General features: G+C 50.4%; 1 protein-coding gene across 1 annotated transcript in view; it reads right to left on the bottom strand.

Moving 5' to 3' along the window:
- LOC105482858 (SH3 domain binding kinase 1) overlaps positions 1 to 11,410 on the bottom strand; it is a 67,076-nt gene extending 55,666 nt beyond the window's left edge. Inside the window, exon 1 of the mRNA XM_011743231.3 lies at positions 10,581 to 11,410. Coding sequence (XP_011741533.2) covers positions 10,581 to 10,675 — 95 coding nt within the window. The 5' untranslated portion in view covers positions 10,676 to 11,410. The remainder of the gene's footprint in view (positions 1 to 10,580) is intronic.
- Between the last annotated feature and the right edge of the window lie 7,782 nt (positions 11,411 to 19,192).

Below are 19,192 nucleotides of genomic sequence, written 5' to 3'. Positions count from 1 at the left end.
AAACATAGTTCATTGTCTTCTTGTTTCCAGGATTGCTGTTGAGAAGTCTGATGCCATTACGATTCTTGATGCTCTATACAATATTGCAGAATTTTCTTCTTGTCCCTGTGTTTTGAAATTTACTGGTGATAGGCTTTGGCATGGGTCTGTTTTTATCCTTAGTTTTTGTTTGCTTGTTTGTTTGAGACGGAGTCTTGCTCTGTCACCCAGGCTGGAGTGCAGTGGTGCCATCTTGGCTCATGACAACTTCCACCTCTTGAGTTCAAGCGATTCTTGTGCCTCAGCCTCCAGAGTAGCTGGGACTACAGGTGCGTGCCACCACTCTCAGCTAATTTTTTTTTTTTGTATTTTTAGTAGAGACAGGGTTTTACCATATAGGCCAGGTTGGTCTCAAACTCATGACCTCAAGTGATCCTCCTGCCTCGGCCTCCCAAAGGGCTGGGATTACAGGCATGAGCCACTGCATCTGGCCTATTTTTATCCTTTGGATGGTCACTCCATGGGCTCTTTCAATCAGGAAACTCAGGCCCTTCAGTTCTAAGAAATATTGGAAACATTGCTTTGACTATTTCCTCTCCTCTGTAGTGTCTTTCTGGAGCTCCTTTGTTCAGATATGGGATGCCTGCAGTGATCCTCTAATCCTCATACCCTTTCTTTCCTATTTCCCATCTGTAGTAGTCATGGAGGTGGCTGCTTGGTTCTCCCTTCAAGAAACAACTTTCAGGCTGGGCGTGGTGGCTCACACCTGCAATCCCAGCACATTGGGAGGCCGAGGTCAGTGAATCACCTGAGGTCGGGAGTTCGAAACCAGCCTGACCAACATGGTGAAAACCCACCTCTACTAAAAAATACAAAAGTGAGCCAGGCATGGTGGTGGGCACCTTTAATCCCAGCTACTCAGGAGGCTGAGGCAGGAGAATGACTTGAACCCAGGAGGCAGAGGTTGCAATGAGCCGAGATCACACCATTGCACTCCAGACTGGGTGACAGAGAAAGACTCCATCTCAAAAAAAAAAAAAAAAAAAAAAAAAGAAAGAACTTGCTATTTGGATTTGAGGATTGCAGTTGGCTGACAGCCTTCAACTACAGTGTCTTTGAGATCTGCCACAGAATTTGAGCCAAGACAAACGTCTTGTTGGGCAGCTCCAGCCAATGACTGAGGACAGTGGGGACACTGGGGCTCCTCTCCTGCACAATGTTTGCCCTTGAGCTCCTCCATGGGTTGGCCAAGACTGCTGGATCAACATCAAAGTTGCTGCCTAGCTCTTTAGCTCTTTTTACCTTCTTTTCTTTTCTTTTCTTTTTTTTCTTTGAGATGGAGTCTTGCTCTGTCACCCAGAGTAGAGTGCAGTGGTATGATCTTGGCTCACTGCAACCTCCGCCTCCCAGGTTCAAGCAATTCTCGTGTCTCAGCCTTCCGAGTAGTTGGGACTACAGGCGCGTGCCACCATGCCTGGTTCATTTTTGTATTTTTAGTAGAAACAGGGTTTTGCCATTTTGGCCAGGCTGGTCTCGAACTCTTGACCTCAGGTGATCCACCCACCTCGGCCTCCCAAAGTGCTGGGATTACAGGTATGAGCCACCGAGCCTGGTCAATAGTTTTGATTTCTGGGCAACATACTGAGAATCATCTTCACCCACAAAAAACCATTTTTAAAAATTAGCCAGGTGTGCACACCTATGATCTCAGCTACTCAGGAGGCTGAGGTAGGAGGATTGCTTGAACCCTAGAAGTGGAGGCTGTAGTGAACCCTGATCCCACCACTGCACTCCAGCCTAGTTGACAGGGTGAGACTCTATCTCTAAACAAAAACAAAACCCAAAAAACTCACAGAACTATTACTACTATATTTAGATATTTAAGAAAATATACTATAACTATGAAACAAAAGCTAGATGCTATTTGACAGGGGGAGGAACCTCCAGGAATGAACAAAACTGTTTTGTAAAGATGGGGTCTCACTATGTTGCCCAGGCTGGTCTCAAACTCCTAGGCTCAAGCAATCCTCCCACCTCAACCTCCCATGTAGCTGGGACTACAGGTGCACACCACCATGCCTGGTTAAGTTTTACCTTTTTTAGAGACAAGGTCTTGCTATGTGGCTCAGGCTGGTTTTGAACTCCCGGCCTCAAGCAATCCTTCCAGTTCAGCCTCCCAAAGCGCTGGGATTACAGGCATGAGCCACTGTGCCTGGCTGCAAGGACATTTGAGGATTTAAGCCCTTCTTACCCTAGTCCTTCTGGGGTTCAGCCCCAGCTTTACTCTCATTTCCAGAGGTACTTAGGCTATTAATGCCACACCTTTGGGGGATTTTGCAGTATAAATTATACTCGTTGGCCTGTCCTAACCCCAGTTTAGGGTTCACTTAAAGTGCAAATTCCTCAACCTGCTAAGTCAGTTATTACCACGTGTTCATTTACCATCCCAGATTCCAAAATGGTGTTGCTATTTTCTCCATTTTCATTTGATTAGTTCTCACTGCTTCATGCTGTGTTGGGCAGAACAATGGCCCCCTGCAAACATCCATGTCCTAATCCCCAGAAGCCGTGAACATGTTACCTTCTGTGGCAAAAGGGACTTGGCAAATGTGATTAAGGTTAAGAAGCTTGAGAAGGGGAGATCAGTCTGGATAATTCAGGTGAGCCCAATCTAATCACATGAATTGTGAAAACCTTTCCCAGGTGTAGTCAGAGAAAGTGATACAGCCACGAATAGTGGCCCACACGTGTAATCCCAGCACTTTGGGAAACCGAGGCGGGAGGATCACTTGAGCTCAGGAGTTCAAGATCAGCCTGGGCCACATGGTGAGACGCCCCCGCCTCTCCCTGGCCCAATCTTTATAAAAAATTAAAAATTAGGCTGGGTGCAGTGGCTCAAGCCTGCAATCCCAGAGCTTTAGGAGGCTGAGGTGGGCGGATCACCTGAGGTCAGGAGTTTGAGAAGAGCCTGGCCAACATGGTGAAACGCTGCCTCTACTAAAAATAAAAAAATTAGCCGGGTGTGGTGGTGCATGCCTGTAATCCCAGCTACTCAGGAGGCTGAGGCAGGAGAATTGATTGAACCCCGGAGGCGGAGGTTGAAGTGAGCTGAGATCTTGCCACTGCACTCCAGCCTGGGCAACAGAGTGAGACTCCGTCTGAAAAAAAAAAAAAAAAAAGAAAAATTAGCCATGGTGTAGTGGTGCATGTCTGTAGTCCCAGTGGCTCGGGGGACTAAGGAGGGAGGACCACTTGAGCCCAGGAGGTCAAGGCTACAGCAAGCCTGATTGGGCCATTGCACTTCTGCCTGGGCTACAGAGCGAGATCCTGTTGTTGTTGTTGTTTAAAAAAAAAAAAGAAAAGAAAAAAGAAAGTGATGTGATGAGAAATCAGAGAGATGCTACCTTGCTGGAGGGAGGGGACCACAGGCCAAGGCATGCAGGTACCTTCTGGAAGATGGAAAAGTCAAAGAAATGGGTTCTCGCCTGTAGCATCCAGAAAGCCCTTCTAGGAAGAGTTTCCTAAAGCCATCCTGTCAACACTTTGATTTCAGCTCAGTGAGACCTGTGTCAGTTTTGACATATAAAACCATAAGAATTAATTTGTTTAGTTTAAGGCAACTAAGTTTATGGCAATTTGTTATGGAAGCAATAAAAGACTGATGCCCGCACCTTAAAAAATCCACTCACTATCCTTTTTCTTTTCTTTTCTTTTCTTTTCTTTTTTTTTTTTTTTTAGAGACAAGGTCTCCCTTTGTCACCTAGGGTGGAGTGCAGTGGTGTGATCATAGCTCACTGCAGCCTTGAACTCCTGGGTTCAAGCCACCCTCCCACCTCAGCCTCTCCAGTAGCTGGGAATACCAATACATGTCACTATGCCCAGCTAATTTTTAAAATTTTTTTTGTAGAGACAGGGCCTTGCTTTGTTGCCTGGGCTGGTCTTGAACTCCTGAGCTCCAGTGATCCTCCTGCCTCGGCCTTCCAAGGTGTTGGGTTACAGTCGTGAGCCGCTGTACTCAGCCTCATTATCCTTTCAATGGGGCTTTAGGATATAGAGAAGTTACATGTGTGTGTTCAATCTTCCTTCTTTAACCACATCAAACCTGGTTTTGTTTCCACCGCTTCATGATTGCATTCTTTTTTTTTTTTTTTTTAATTGAGACAGAGTCTCGCTCTGTGCAGTGGTGCAATCTCAGCTTACTGCAACTCCCGCTTCCCAGGTTCAAACGATTCTTCTGTCTCAGCCTCCCGAGTAGCTCAGATTACAGGTGCATGCCACCACGCCGGGCTAATTTATGTATTTTTAGTAGAGACAGGGTTTCACCATGTTGGCCAGGCTGGTCTCAAACTCCTGACCTCAAGTGATCCACCTGCCTCAGCCTCCCAAAATGCTAGGATTGCAGGAGTGAGCCACCGCACCAGGTTTCATGATGCTTTCTTATCAAAGTCACTCTTGACTTCTACATCACTAAATCTAATCTTTTTTCTCTTTAAAAAAATTACTTATGTTTTTAATTTTAATTTTTATATTTTTTAGAGATAGGGTCTTTCTCTTTTGCCCAGGCTAGAGTGCAGTGGTGCAATCACTGTAAGCTTGAACTCCTGGGCTCAAGCAATCCTCCCGCCTTGGCCTCCTCCCGAGTAGCTAGGACTACAGGTGCATGCCACCATGCCTGACTAGTATTTATTTATTTATTTATGAGACAGAGTCTCTCTGTCTCCCAGACTGGAGTACAGTGGTGCCATCATGGCTCGGTGTAGCCTTGACCTCCCGAGCTCAAGCAACCCTCCCACCTCAACCTCCTGAGTAGCTGGAACTACAGACACGTGCCATGATGCCTGGATTTTTTTCTTTCTTCTTCTTCTTCTTCTTCTTTTTTTTTTTTAATAGAGATGGGGTCTCACTATGTTGCCCAGGTTAGTGTCAAACTCCTGGCCTTAAGTGATCCTCCTGCCTCTGCCTCCTCAAGTGCTGGGATTATAGCTGTGAGCCACTGCGCAAGCCCTATTTTTTTTTTTCTCTAACTTTTTGTAAAGATGGGGGTCTCCCTAAGTTTCCCCGGCTGGTTTCAAATCCTGGGTTCAAGCAATCCTCCTGCCTTGGCCTCCCGAAGTGCTGGGATTGCAGGCATGTTCCAACGCTCCTGGCAGCTGAATCTAATCTCGTTTCCCTGGACTGTTCACATCTTTGAAGCGGGTGGACCATGCCCCCTCTCCTCGAGACACTTCCTTGGTTTCTGTGACTGCACATGCTCTCAGTTTCCCTCCCACTTTCCCAGCTGCTCCTTCTCTGCCTCCCTCGCTGGCTTCTCCTCCACATGATCTCAATACCGCGGAGTCCTCAGAGCCCTATCCTGGAGCCTCTTCCCTCCCCTCTCTCCTGTGAGATCTCATGGCTCGAGACACCATCTGTTTACCAATGACCCTGGAGTTCCGCCGCCAGCCGAGAGGCTCCTCTTCTGAACTCCAGACTCTCATTATGATGTCCTCTCTTGACATCTTCACTTGGACACCTAAGCTGCTTCTCAAATGGAAAATAGCCGTGACAGGACTTTTTTTTTTTGAGACGGAGTCTCGCTTTGTTGCTCAGGCTGGAGTGCAGTAGTACGATCTCCTCCCACTGCAACCTCCGCCTTCCAGGTTCAAGCTATTTTCCTGCCTCAGCCTCCCTAGTAGCTGGGACTACAGGTGTGTGCCACCATGCCTGGCCAATTTTTGTATTTTTAGTAGAGACGGGGGTTTCACTGTGTTGGTCAGGCTGGTCTTGAACTCCTGACCTCAAGTGATCCGCCCGCCTCGGCCTCCCAAAGTGCTGGGATTACAGGCATGAGCCTGTATTCTTGATGTTCTCACCAAGCCTCTTCCCTCCATCGAATCTGCCCATTATACATGCACCTCTGTAATTCCCAAAGCCCAGATCACCCCAGGTTCCCTTCCTCCTCTAACCCATCAGAAAATTCTGTGGATTTGTCTCCAATGTTTGTTTTTACTTTATCTTTGTTTTTAGAGACAGGGTCTTGCTGTGTCACCTAGGCTGAAGTATGGTGACACAATCACAGCTCACTGCAGCCTCAAATTCCTGGGTTCCAGCAACCCTCCCACCTCAGCCTCCCGAGTAGCTGGGACTACAGGCCCGTGACACCATGCCCAGCTAATTTTAGAATTTTTCTTTTGTAGGGATAGGGTCTCATTAGGTTGCCCAGGCTGGACTGGAGCTCCTGGGCTCAGGCAATCCTCTATTTATGGTCTCCCAAAGTGCTGGGATTATAGGTATGAACCACTGTGCCCAGCCTCCTAAATATATTCAGAAAGCACTTTCTTACTTCCCCATCTCCAAAGCTGCCCACCACCATGACCTCCACGTTGGCGTCCTCTATTCATTCTGGCCTATCACCATTGATTCTCCCAAGCATAGCCTGAAATATCCTTTAAAATGTCAGTCAGATCATACAACTTCCCCCATTTAAGAGCTCTCAAAGGCTTCCCAATTCCATCTGGAACAAAATCCATTCTCCTCGCCATGGGTGCCAAGGTCTACGTGGCCTGGCTGTTCCTGTCCCTCATGCCCTGCCTCTTGTCACTGTCTCCATCATTTGCTCTGCCTCGGCCACACTGAGCCCTCTCCATGCCCCTGCCTACCTGTTGCTCTCAATTTGCTTTGCCCAAGCTGCTGTTACCACCCCTCTCCCCACTGCTGGCTCCTTCTCATTCTCTAGGTCTCAGATGAAATGTCTTCACCTCCCTGTTTACCGTATGCAAAGCGGCTGTCTCCAGCATCCCTGGTAATTTCCTTCGCAGTGGGCTTTGAACCTTGACGATTTGTTCACTTGTGTTTTGTTTGACTCCCTCATTAGATATAAACCCCATGAGAGCAGGGATAGTATTTTCAGTCCAGTTTCTGGTGCTAGCCCACAAAAGCTATGCAATGAAATTTGTTGAGTGAATGAATGAACGAGCACATTGGGCATCTATTATGTACTGGATGCTTTCATGTGGACTGGACTACATTTCCCAGCTTTTCTTGCAATGAGCTGTTCTGGCCAATGCATGTGGGCAGAAGTAAAGGAGGCCATTTCCAGCTTTGCTTCATAAAAACCTCCTGTGTGGTCTCCACTCTTGTTCTACATCTGCAAGCTGGATGCAGAAGATCCAGCAGTGGCCATGGGTGATGATGGAGTCACAAGATGAGAGGAGCCTGGATCCCTGAAAGATCACGTGGAGCAGAGTCTCCTCCATCACCACCCCCTGCCAACACACACATACACAGAACATAAGGCTCTTCTGTGTTGAGCCATTACGATTGCCAAGCTTATTTATTCCAACAGCTTGGCTCACCTTAATTAATACATCAAAACACCAGATGTAGGTGGCTGGTGAACATCACTGTGGGTGATGCGTTTGCTGACAAATTTTCATCAAATGCAGATGTGTTCCCTGTGGGGCTGTCTCTTGCATCGTCCCACAACAGAAGCCGAGGGCACAGTGCTCACACCTCTATTATAGCACATTGCGCTGTCTGTTGGAGCCTGTGTTGTTTTGTCTTCACTAGGCGGCAAGCCCCTCCAGGGACATGGCTGTGTCACATTCATTGCAGTGGCCTCAGCATCCAGTCCACAGGGAGCCTCAGGGGAAATGTACTGAATCCACAAAGGAGTGAACTGGTCACCTGCCCCGCTTTGTTGCCTTTCTTTCCCTACAAATGCCTGAGAAAGTCCAACTCTTTAATTTTACAGAGACCCAAAGAGAAGTGACTTCCCCAGGATCACACAGAAGCGGGATGCACCAGAATTAGCCTGCCCGGGGCTGTGAAACGTGGCAGCCAGCTATTCTAGGAGTGAATCCTGGAGCCTACCAGGGGCTGGAGCAAGGCTGGGAGAGGCGGGGCAGGGTTGGCTGGGGGCAGCCACAGATTCCTCTAAGTCCCCAAGGTGACCCCACCCAGCCTCACTGCCCCACTGCCCCTCCTCCAGCAGCAAAGAAACACTCCAGAGCCTTCCGTCCCACCCTCCCCAGCCAGCACTGGCTCCTGCAGCCTGGGCGGACGCATCACTCAGTATTTTTAGCTTCACCACCTGGCACCTGTGGTCACTGTCTCTGCCCAGCCTGGCCCTGTCCCCTCCCAGGTCTTAAAGGGCCAGAACCTGCCAGCTAGAAAGGAGACCAGCTCCTGCAAACACAGGCTACCATACTCCCAGGGCAGGAGGTGGAGAGATATCCCCTACAGAGTCCCCAGAATCAGAAGTGGGAGATGAAGGGATGAGGGAGGAGGGGGCAGGATTTCACAGCTGCCAACCCTAAGGCCTGTGCCTGTCTCTTTCTGGGGCTTCCCAAACGCTGGTTTGCTTAAGTTGTTCACCTGGAAGAAACTGACCAAAATTACACATCCATCCTAAGGCCTGAAGCTGCAAAATCTCCGAGGCAGGGTCTGGGAGGGTAGTATTTTTTAACAATTCAACTCAGATTATTCCCATGCCCTTTCTCTCTCTTTCTCTTTTTTGAGACAGGGTCTCGCTCTGTTGCCTAGGCTGGAATGCAGGGGCGTGATCATAGCTCAGTGCAGCCTCAAACTTCTGGACTCAAGGGGTCCTCTTGCTTCAGCCCATGGAGTAGCTGGGACTACAGGTGCATGCCACCATGCCTGGCTAATTGTGTGTGTGTGTGTGTGTGTGTGTGTTTAGATGGGGGTCTCACTATGTTGCCTAGGCTGGTCTCGAACTCCTGAGCTCAAGCTATCTACCCGCCTTGGCCTCCCAAAAGTCTGTGGTTACAGGTGTGAGCCACCACACCCAGCCTGATGCCCTGTCTTTCAATATCATATTCGTTCATTCATTCATTCATTCATTCATTTATTCATTCAACAAGCATTTTGTGTGTTCACGATGAACATGGGGTTCTATCATGAGACCATTGCTCTGGAGTTCAAGAAGCCCTTCTGCACCTATTATTCCCTTGCCTCTCCTCACTTGCCCCTGTTTTGCCTTGAGTCTTCTCCATTGCTTGCTTCAGTGCCTATGGGTCAGGTCCCCGGCTCAGCGTCCAGGCCCTCTGTGATCTGGCCCCATTCTGCCAGCCTCATCCCCACCATCCACACTTCATTTTTTGTTTGCACCAAACCTTCCCTCTTGCTGTTCCCACTGCCTGCGATGCCCTTTCCTCAGCCTCTCTTGCCCCTGGGAGGGCACTTGCACGTTAAGACAGACCTGGTGGGCCTCTGATGGCTCCTGTGGGCAGAGGTGGTCCGTCTTGCCTCCTGACTTCCCAGGCACTGTGCAACCATGCCCATCAAGATGCCCACTATTCTGTGCGGAACTGACCTGTCTTCTCTTTTGTCTCTCCTAGCAGGCTGCGACCCTGTGAGCCGGGTTCCAGTCCCCAGCCCAGGCCCTGGCAGTCTGTGGGTGGCCAGTCACTGTGTTGAACGTTAAGCTGACAACAACCACAGCAGGGAACATCCTCCCATTTCACAGACGAGGAGACAGAGGCCCACGGAGCGGGAACTGTGGACCCAGGGTCCAACAGAGAAAGTCAGGGAGGAACCTGGCCTAGGCTGCAGGAGCCCACGCCTGGCCCGCTTGTCCTGCAAGGGTCCTGGAGGGGAAAACTCGCTTGGCCCACGCCTGCCCTTCTCCCCACCCAGGGCAGGGCAGTGCTGACTCAGACAGTGATGGAGGCGCAGGCAGGCTGGGCTGGAGCAGAGGTGACCCCTGTCTCCCCTGCAGATCACTCCCAGAGCCTGTGGTCACGGCTTGGATAATGCACTTGGCTGGAGCCTGGGTTTCCCTGCAGGTGGGGGTGGGGAGAGCTGGCTAAAGGAACAATGGTCTCTAGGGCATGAACTCCCACTGGGCCCCAGGCACAGCCCTTCCCGCCACATAGCTATGCAGAACTCACACCTGCTCCCACAAACATGTACACAGGCTCACAGTCACACACGGTCACCCCCAATACCCAGTCACGCAGCCACACAAACCATTCTCTCTCTTTCCCTCTCTCTTTTACACACACACACACACACACACAAGCAAATACACATGCACACATTTTCACTTAAGAATTCAACAAAGATGGAACACCTGTTAGGTGCCACTGCCGTGCAGGATGGAAAGGTGGCTCTCAGGTTGGGGTGGGACAGGGACATCCAGGAGGGCTTCCTGAAGGAGGAAGTGTTGCAGCTGGGCCTGGATGGAGGAGAACAGGGAAAGAGAAGTCTGGGGAGAGTTTCACTGGAGGTGAATATAGGGGAACACAGTGAGATGAGGCGGGGGATGTTGGCTCCAATCACGCAGGCCTTGAATGCTCAGCCGAGTGTCAATTTCATCCCACGGGAGCTGGGAGCCATGGAGGGCTCTGAGCAGGGGAGGGACATGCTCACTGTGGAAGAGGACATGAAAGCCACTCTGGGGCCAGGGTGGGGGAGATAGGGAGGAGGCTGTGGCAACAACCAGGTAAGAGATCTGAGATCTGAAGCAGGAAGTGGCAGTGGGTGGTAAGCAGTGGACAGAGAGAGATTGACTTGAAGCAAGGTGGCCAGGTCCAGAGACACCCCAGGTCGAGCGCTGTGCCCACCCACTGCCCACCCGCTGGCCACCCACAGGCACTGACCTCCGCAATGGGACTTCTTCCAGCAGCTCCTCCTCCTCCTCCCTGTGGAAGCAGACGAAGCAGAAGGCCGGCACATCATCGACTCCGCAGCCCATGGGCCAGGCCGGAGGTAGCTCCAGGACAGGGCAGGGGTGGCCGGGGGTGGCCTCCACAGCATCGTCGCCAGCCTGGGCAGGAGTCCCCGAGCCAGGGCGCTCCAGGGTCAGCAGCCCGTCAGCTTCGGGGCTCTGCACTTGCCCGCCCGCCACCTGTGCCTTCTCACTCAGGTTGCCCGTCGCCTCGGTGGGTGGAGGAGCCGGGGGCTCTGGTGGGAGCTCCTGTCGTGACCCGCGGGGGTTCCAGCCACGGGGCTGGGCCCTGGGAAGCAGTGTCCAGCCACCTGGACTCCGAGGTGGTTGGTGGGTGGATGGAGGTCCGGCGGTGCCCCCCCACTGCCCCTGTGGAACCCTAGGTCCCCCAGCTGCCCACTCTGTGGCTGTCTGTCAGAGGCAGGACTGGGAGGGCAGGCTCGCAGGTGTCCTGTGCCCCAGTCCCCCTGTCTGTCCAGCCTGTCTGACTGTCTGCTCCTCCCAGTTCAGCCAGCACGGCCGCAGAGGTGGCTTCCCTAAGAAAGTTTGTTCTCCTTGGCTGGGGTGGGTGGCATGGGTGGCCTCCAGGAGAGAGGATTGGGACCTGCAGCTGAAAGGTGGGCAAGGGCCAGGTGAGGTTGGCACGGTGCCCACGCCGTCCTTGAGAAAAGTTCTGACCCCTGGAGTCCCGGTCCCGGCTGTGACTGGCGGCTCTCCCGGCTCCCTGCTCTCCCCAGCTCCAGTGGCTTCTCTGGCAGACTGGCTGGGCTGTGGGTATTAATAGCTCTACATTCACGCTGAGAAGCCTGGAGGTTAACTCCTTCTCTGCCAGAGCTAGGGAGGCGGGCAGGGCGGGCGGGTGCGGCCAGGCGGCCTGGTGAAATGGCTTCGGGGAGTGCAGGGAAGGGCGGTGCCTTGATCCTGCCCCCGCTCTGAGCCTGGCTGCGGCAGCGGGACCCTCAGTGCCACCTCCTGCCCACGAGTCTCTGTGCCGCACTGGGCTCCCAGGGCTTGGGAGTGTGTTGGCCACCTGACCCCTCCACGTGCACCTCCAGGAAGCTGGGGGGCCCTGGGAGGGGGGGACTGGGGGCTCAGGGCAGCACCTCTGGAATAGACAGGGCTCAGAGCTTCAGGGAGCATCCCCAGGGCTCCCAAACTCACACAGTCACCCCTCAACTTCCTGGGTCCTCCCATGTTCCCTTAACAGTCACCTTTGCCAACCCTGGGCCCAGTTCTGGGGCTGGCTTCAGTGAGACCCAGCGACGAAGCAGCCACAGTGCCTAGCATATTTTATTGAGGAGTATGGGAAGAGGGTGGGAGTGGGGGAATCAGAAGAGAATTTGTTTGCCTGAATTTATCTATGTATGTATTTATTTTTTTGAGACAGGGTTTCGCTACGCTGCCCAGGTTGGTCTCAAACTCCTGGGCTCAAGCGATCTTCCCATCTCAGCCTCCCAAGTAGCTGGGATTGCGGCGACTGCACCAGGCTTGGAAATGTTTATTGAGCACCTGTCTAGTACCAGGCACCGTGTTGGACATGGGCATGCAGCAGTGAAGTGAGCAGGTGCCATTCCTCTTTGGTGGGTTTGGGTGTCACTGCAGGAGGTGACACCAGCGGAGCTGCAGCTTGCCTGCATAGTGCCATCATGTGGATTAGGAAAAGCTGCTTCCCACCAAGCAAGTACAGCCCCAGCACCAGCTCGTAGTGTGGACCCAGGCTGGGTTTCAGCCCCACTCACCTCCTCTGCAATTGACAACATGCACAACCATTCACAGTGGCTCTGGAAGCGCCCATAAACAAAGGAAAAATAAATTCAGATTGTCCAAAGTGCTAAAAAAATAAAATAAAACAGAGACATGTGACAGGCTGATGGGGAGGTAGTCAGATGGGGTGTTCAGGGAATACCTCCCAAGGAGGGAACACTGGAGCTGAAACCCGCAGGGGGAGGAAGAGAAGGAGGAGGAAGGAGGAACCAGCCAGATCTGGAGGGAGAACATTCTAGGAAGAGGTGCAAAAGCCCAGAGGCAAGAACTGGCTGGCATTTGAGGAGGAGAGTGAGAGGCAGAGGTCTTTAAGCCGGGCCTTGAAGAGTGAGTAGGGTTTTTCAGGGGGCTCAAGAGAGGAGGTTTTGCCACCAGAGAGAATAGAGTGTGCGAAGGCTCAGAGGCGTGAAAGGCAGGGACGGCACACTGCAAAGCAACAAGAAGGCAGAGGTAATGTAGTCGGAGATGGGAGATGCAGGAGGGATTCGTTCCAGAGCTGCCCATCCAGGGCTCTGAGGAAGAAGGATGGGTGGGAGGAAGATGGAAGTGGGAACTTGGGTTAGCTAAGGGGCTGAGGAGTTTGGAGGTGGGGAAGCAGAGAGGCTTGGAAGGGACCATCGATACATGTGGAACTGAATTCCACTGGCTGGAAGAATAGGTCTGGGCCTCCTTGGCCCAGAGAAGGTGGAGGCTTGGAACAGAGTGGCCATGTACAGTTGTTTAGGCTGTGCACAATGCACAAGGAGACCCTGGCAAATAGGAGACAGTCGGGGGTAAGGGAGAGAAGAGGGGAGGGGAGGGGAGAGATGGATGGGGGTTGGTATCCAGCCCTACCTCTGCTCTGCCAAGACTTGCACTTTTCAACTGTGACAGCATGGGGAGTTGCCTTTTTCTTATTGGCCCACCCAAAAGGTGCTTTTTTTTTATTGGTTAGTCTGAAGGGTGCCTTTAAAAAATTAGTTCCTCTAGGCCAAACACAGTGGCTCAGGCCTGCAATCCCAGCACTTTGGGAGGCTGAGGAGGGTGGATTGCCTGAGGTCAGGAGTTAGAGATCAGCCTGGCCAATATGGTGAAACCCCATCTCTACTAAACATAGGAAAATTAGCCAGGCGTGGTGGCGCACACCTGTAATCCCAGCTACTCGAGAGGCTGAGATGGGAGAATCGCTTGAACCCAGGAGATGAAGGTTGCAGTGAGCCGAGATCATGCCACTGCACTCCAGCTTGGAAGACAGAGAGAGACCCTGTCTCAAAAAACAACAACAAAAAAATAGTTCCCCTAGAAGGGTGCCTTTTTCTAATTGATCTATTCAGAGGTCATGCATTCATTTTCAAATTGGTACGCTCAAAGGAGTGGCCTTTTCCAGCTGGTTTACCCAAAGGGGTGCTTTTTTCTGATTGGCACAAAGGGGTCCCATAGACTGGGCTGGGGAAGAGTGCCCAGTGGCCCAGGCTCTGCTGCAGACCTGCTGTGTGACTTTGGACATCACTGTCCCTGTCTAGAACCACAGACTGAGCAAGAGGCTGGCTGGGCTGATCGCTGCACTGTGCAGAGGTGGAGAATGAGCCCAGAAAGGGGCAGCAACTTCGCTGAGGTCACACGGTGACACACAGCAGAGCTGCCACCCCTGACTCTTGCCTCAGTGCTCTATCCTCCCTGCTCCAGCATCGGCTTAGGTCGCTGGCTGCGGCGTGGACTTTGTGTTTCTTTAAGGAGAGGACAGGGAATGAGAGGGGACAAGAGACAGGGAGGGGAGGGCAGCCTAGACTATGGCTCCCTGAGGTGGGGGTCAGAAGGGGTCAGGGTGCCCCAGGCCTCTAGAAGTCCCTTTCCGCCTCCCTCCAGCCCCATGGGGTTGTCATTTGCAGATGTTAATTATTCACGATGCTGCTGCTTTGCCTGGTTTTAATGCACTTTGATGGCATTCTCTAGCTAATGGGGAAAATCAATAGGTCTTAATTCTTAGTGGCTGTGAAGCTCTGTCTGTCTCCTGTTTGGGTGGCTGGGCCTGGCTCTTTGGCTGGAGGTAGCGGGTGGAGGCTCAGACGCAGTTCACAAGAGCCTGAGACTCCACCTTTCCCTCTCCCACCTCCAACCCTCTAGGAAAGGAGGATTAGAGTCACCATGCAGTTCCAAACTCTGCCCCGAACATCTTGGAGGGTCTGACCCCTTCGATCTCAGCCATTTGCCACCCTTCCCAGAGGGATGGTGGTTCCCTCTGCCTCCCCCCAGTCCCTCCTGGCCACCGAGCCAGACCTATGGGCCACACCATGGGACAGCAGGGGCCATGTCACAAACTTCTGGCGCCAGAGCCAGACCTGTAGCCCTTGGCTCTGTTGCTTTGGGATGCGGGGGAGCTTTCCTCTCACCACTCAGGGTCAGCCCTGGTCATCCTCCTGGGTTCAGGCCTGGCTTACAGACCTGTCTTGAGGAGTTGGAGGAATCTGGCCTGGGCCCCACATTAAGAACCTTAAACGTAGACTTACTTGGCCGGCACCGTGGCTCACGTCTGTAATCCCAGCACTTTGGGACGCCAAGGCTGGTGGATCACCTGAGGTCAGGAGTTCGAGAACAGCATGGGCTACATGGTGAAACCCCGTCTCTACCAAAAATACAAAAATTAGCAGGGTATGGTGGAGCATGCCTGTGATCTCAGCTACTTGGGAGGCTGAGGCAGGAGAATCGCTTGAACCCAGGAGGTGGAGGTTGCAGTGAGCCTAGATCATGCCGCTGCACTCCATGCTGGGTGACAAAGTGATACTTCATCTCAAAAAATGAAAAACAAGAAAAACAAAACGTTGACCTGTGGTATTATCTTTGCATGCCGTCATACACTCAGGCATGACAGTTTCTCTGATGGGATTGAGAGCTGAGACATTCATGGGACGTCATTCAGGAAACCTCCCCTTCTCAGACCACACCCTCCTCCGCTACCCCGTGGTGGTCAATGTCCTGTATGAGTCCTGTAATTATCTTGTGAATGGAACAGCTATACGACCCTGTATTTGTGTGTCTGTATTAAGAGTGTTCATTACAGCCGGGTGTGGTGGCTCACTCTTGTAATCCCAGCACTTTGGGAGGCCGAGGCCAGTGGATCACCTGAAGTCAGGAGTTTGAGACCAGCCTGACCAACATGGTGAAACCCCGTCTCTACTAAAAATACAAAAATTAGCTGGGCGTGGTGGCTGGCGCCTATAATCCCAGCTACTCTGGAGGCTGAGGCACGAGAATCGCTTGAACCTAGGAGGCGGAGGTTGCAGTGAGCCAAGGTCGCGCCACTGCACTCCAGCCTGGGCGACAGAGTGAGACTCTGTCTCAAACAAGCAAAATGAAAACAAGAGTATTCATTAGGCAGATGTAAACATTTAAGATACACCACGGTTTTCATAATGTTGTTTTTGGTATTTTTTAATGTTTCCAAAACACAATGAGCCTCCAAAAAAGGAAGAGGCCTGAGATAGCTCCGCCTTGGGGAGGCCCTTCCTGCTTCCTGGTGGGCCCAGGCCCTTCCTGATGGAGCCGAGGCCCACCCTTGGCTGGCTGGAAATGCTCGGACCATTTAGAGAATCTGTCTGCTGGGGCCCTCACCTATCACCATAGCTATCTGGAACCCAGGATCCAGGGATCGGAGAATGGCCTCTGCCAGGCTTCATCTTCTTTGTCCGCCCAGGCCCCACCTAGGCATGATCATAGCTCACTGCAGCCTTTATCTGGGCTCAAGCAATCCTTCCACCTCAGCCTCTTGAGTAGCTGGGACTGCAAGCCTGTGTCACCATTCCCAGCTAATTTTTTTAATTTTTAATTTTTGTAAAGATGGGGGTCTCATTATATTACCCAGGCTAGTCTTGAAGTCCTGGCCTCAAACAATTTTCCCACCTCAGCTTCCCAAAGTGCTAGGATTACAAAGCATGAGCCACCTCGCTGGGCCCCTGGTTTCCTAGAAGAAGTCTTACTTGAATTAAAGTTTATCAGAATGTTGCAGCCAGGGAAGGTAGCTTACGCCTGTAATTCCAGCACTCTGGAAGGCGAAGGCAGGTGGATCACCTGAGGTCAGGAGTTCAAGACTAGCCTGACCAATGTGGTGAAACCAAACCCCATCTCTACTAAATACAAAAAATTACCCAGGCGTGGTGGCGCATGCTTGTAATCCCAGCTACTTGTGAGGCCGAAGCAGGAAAATCGCTTGAACCTGGGAGGTGGAGGTTGTAGTGAACCGAGATTGTGCCACTGCACTCCAGCCTGGGCAACAAGAGTGAAACTTGGTCTCAAAAAAAAAAAAAAATGTTGCTTTCTTCATTTTGTCAAGGATGCCAATGTCTTCCCAGAAGGAGGTTGTGAATTGCATCACATGGAAAAACGTTATATCCCGAGCCAGGTTTGGGCCAAGTTTTCTTTATCACAAGGTAGAATTTTGTTTCTCAGGTAGCAGTCCAGGGGTTGGTGGTCTTCTCGGTCTAAAATGACTTATAGGCATCATGCTCACATTTTAGTCCTCAAGAAGGAAGAAAGATGGAGTGATGCCTAAGTGACATTCCTTACTCCTACTCATTTTCTGTTAGCAAATAGTTGGTTCCTCGCTGCAAGAGAGACTGGGAAATTCAGTCTATAGCGGCATGGCCATATGCATTGTTTAAGGTTCAAAAGTGGATTACTATTGAAAAGAGGGAGGGGGAAAGTAGGATACAATTAGCAGTCATAACCTAATTCATAGCAGAGGTTCCAAATCCTCCTTTCTGCTTCCTGCCTTAAACTCTGTTTAGTAACCCATTTCTTGCTCTTTTTTTTTTCTTTTCGGAGTCTTGCTCTGTTGGAGGAAATACTTGGAGCAACCAACCTATATTGGGTCAGGAGACAGGGGCTCTAAGGCCTAGATTATGCAATGTGTTTGAATCTACTAAGAAGAGCCTTTCAGTTTTGCCAGGAAGGTTTGTGAATGCACTGATAAAGGTGAAATGAAAATATTAAGCAATGATTAACTCCAGGGAAAACAAAAAGTTGTACAAAAAACGAAATGCCATCATAGTATACTATGTGGCTGAGCTGTGAATGTTATCTACAAAGGTATAGTAATATAAATACCAAAAATTATTTTAACCAAAAAGGTTATGTCACCATATTTAACCAAAAAGGTTATGTAACTATATTGGGAGGATGAAGATAGAATGTATGTGTGTGGAAGAGGAGGGATAGGATATTAGATAACTACATTTTCATTTTCTATAGTAGGAAGTAAGATCAAAATCAGAAAAATCAAGAAATAGCTGTGTTCGCAGATTCTTTAGAATCTTGCCATTCAAAGAATAATCCACGCACCAGTAGCATCAGCATTACCTGGGAGCTTATTAGAAATGCACAGTCTTGGAACCTACCCCAGACCTGCTGAATCAGAACCTGTGTTTTAACAAGATCCCTGGGTGATTTTCATGTTGCTTAGAATTTGAATGACCTTGACTTCCAAAGACAACAGCAAACAGTAGGATCAACTAAAAGAGTTGAATGCACTGCCTAATTTAGAAAGAGAAGAGTTGGAGTGCAGAGCAGCAGGATAAGGGGCTGCTAATTTTTGAGATACCTCCTGTAGCTTTGAGTTTTAAACTGTGTGGAAGATTTATGTTGCTGAGAAAATGTAAATCATGTACATGAATTCAAATCCCAATGCTGGTTGGGTGTGATGGCTCATGCCTGTAATCCCAGCACTTTGCGAGGCCAAGGTGGGAGGATCACTTGAGGTCAGGAGTTCGAGACAAGCCTGGCCAACATGGTGAAACCCTGTTTCTACTAAAAATACAAAAAATTAGCCAGGCATGGTAGTGGGCACCTGTAATCCCAGCTACTCAGAAGGCTGAGGCAGGAGAATCCCTTGAACCCAGGAGGTGGAGGTTGCAGTGAGCCAAGGTCATGCTACTGCACTCGAACCTGGGTGACACAGCGAGATTCCATAAAAAAAAAAAAAAACTCAGTGCTACAAAAAGGAATATAAAGGCTTCCTCCTACTAGAGGCCCCCAGGCTGTCCTTTGCCTTGTCAACAGTTTCTAGAGCATCCTTCCAGAACATTTCTCTGCACATCCAGCCTTTGTGTGTGTGACTATCCTGTTTATCATTTATTTTTATTTTATTTTTTGAGATGGGGTCTCACTCTGTCACCCAGGCTGGAGTGCACTGGTGCAATCATAGCTCACTGCAGCCTCAACCTCCCAGGCTCGAGCGATCCTCCCACCTCAGCCTCCAAGTAATTTTTAAATTTTTTGTAGAGACAAGGTCTCACTGTGTTGCCCAGGCTGGTCTCGAACCTGTGGGCTCAAGTGGTCCTCCCACCTTGGCCTCCCAAAGTACTGAGATTACAGGCGTGAGCCACCACTGCTGGCCCTGTTTATTATTATATTATCATTACTATTATTATTTCACACACGAGAGCACATGCAATGCACTGTTGGGCATCGTGCTATTTTCACTTAACAAGAGCTTGAAGATTGTTCCATATATGTGCATATAGATCTGCTTAATTCATTTACAGATTGCTTTTATAGGTTATTACAGGATGTGTGGTAGTGTAATTTGTTTAACTACTCCCCTATTGATGGGAAATCAGGTTGTTTACAGCCTTCTTCTATTACACACAGTGCTACAATAAGCATTTTCTAACCACAATGTAGAGTAGGGTTAAGGGGACAGAATGTCTGGGGTTGGAAACCTAGGGGTGCTGTGAAAGCAGGTATTTTTCCTCTATGGACCTCAGCTTCTATAGCTGTGAAATGAGAATGAAAATGACATTTACAGTG

The sequence above is a fragment of the Macaca nemestrina genome, chromosome 18 (assembly GCF_043159975.1).
Source record: "Macaca nemestrina isolate mMacNem1 chromosome 18, mMacNem.hap1, whole genome shotgun sequence".
Taxonomy (NCBI): Eukaryota; Metazoa; Chordata; class Mammalia; order Primates; family Cercopithecidae; genus Macaca; species Macaca nemestrina.
Note: the sequence above shows the minus strand (reverse complement) of the source record. Positions and strands in the feature narration are given on the sequence as shown.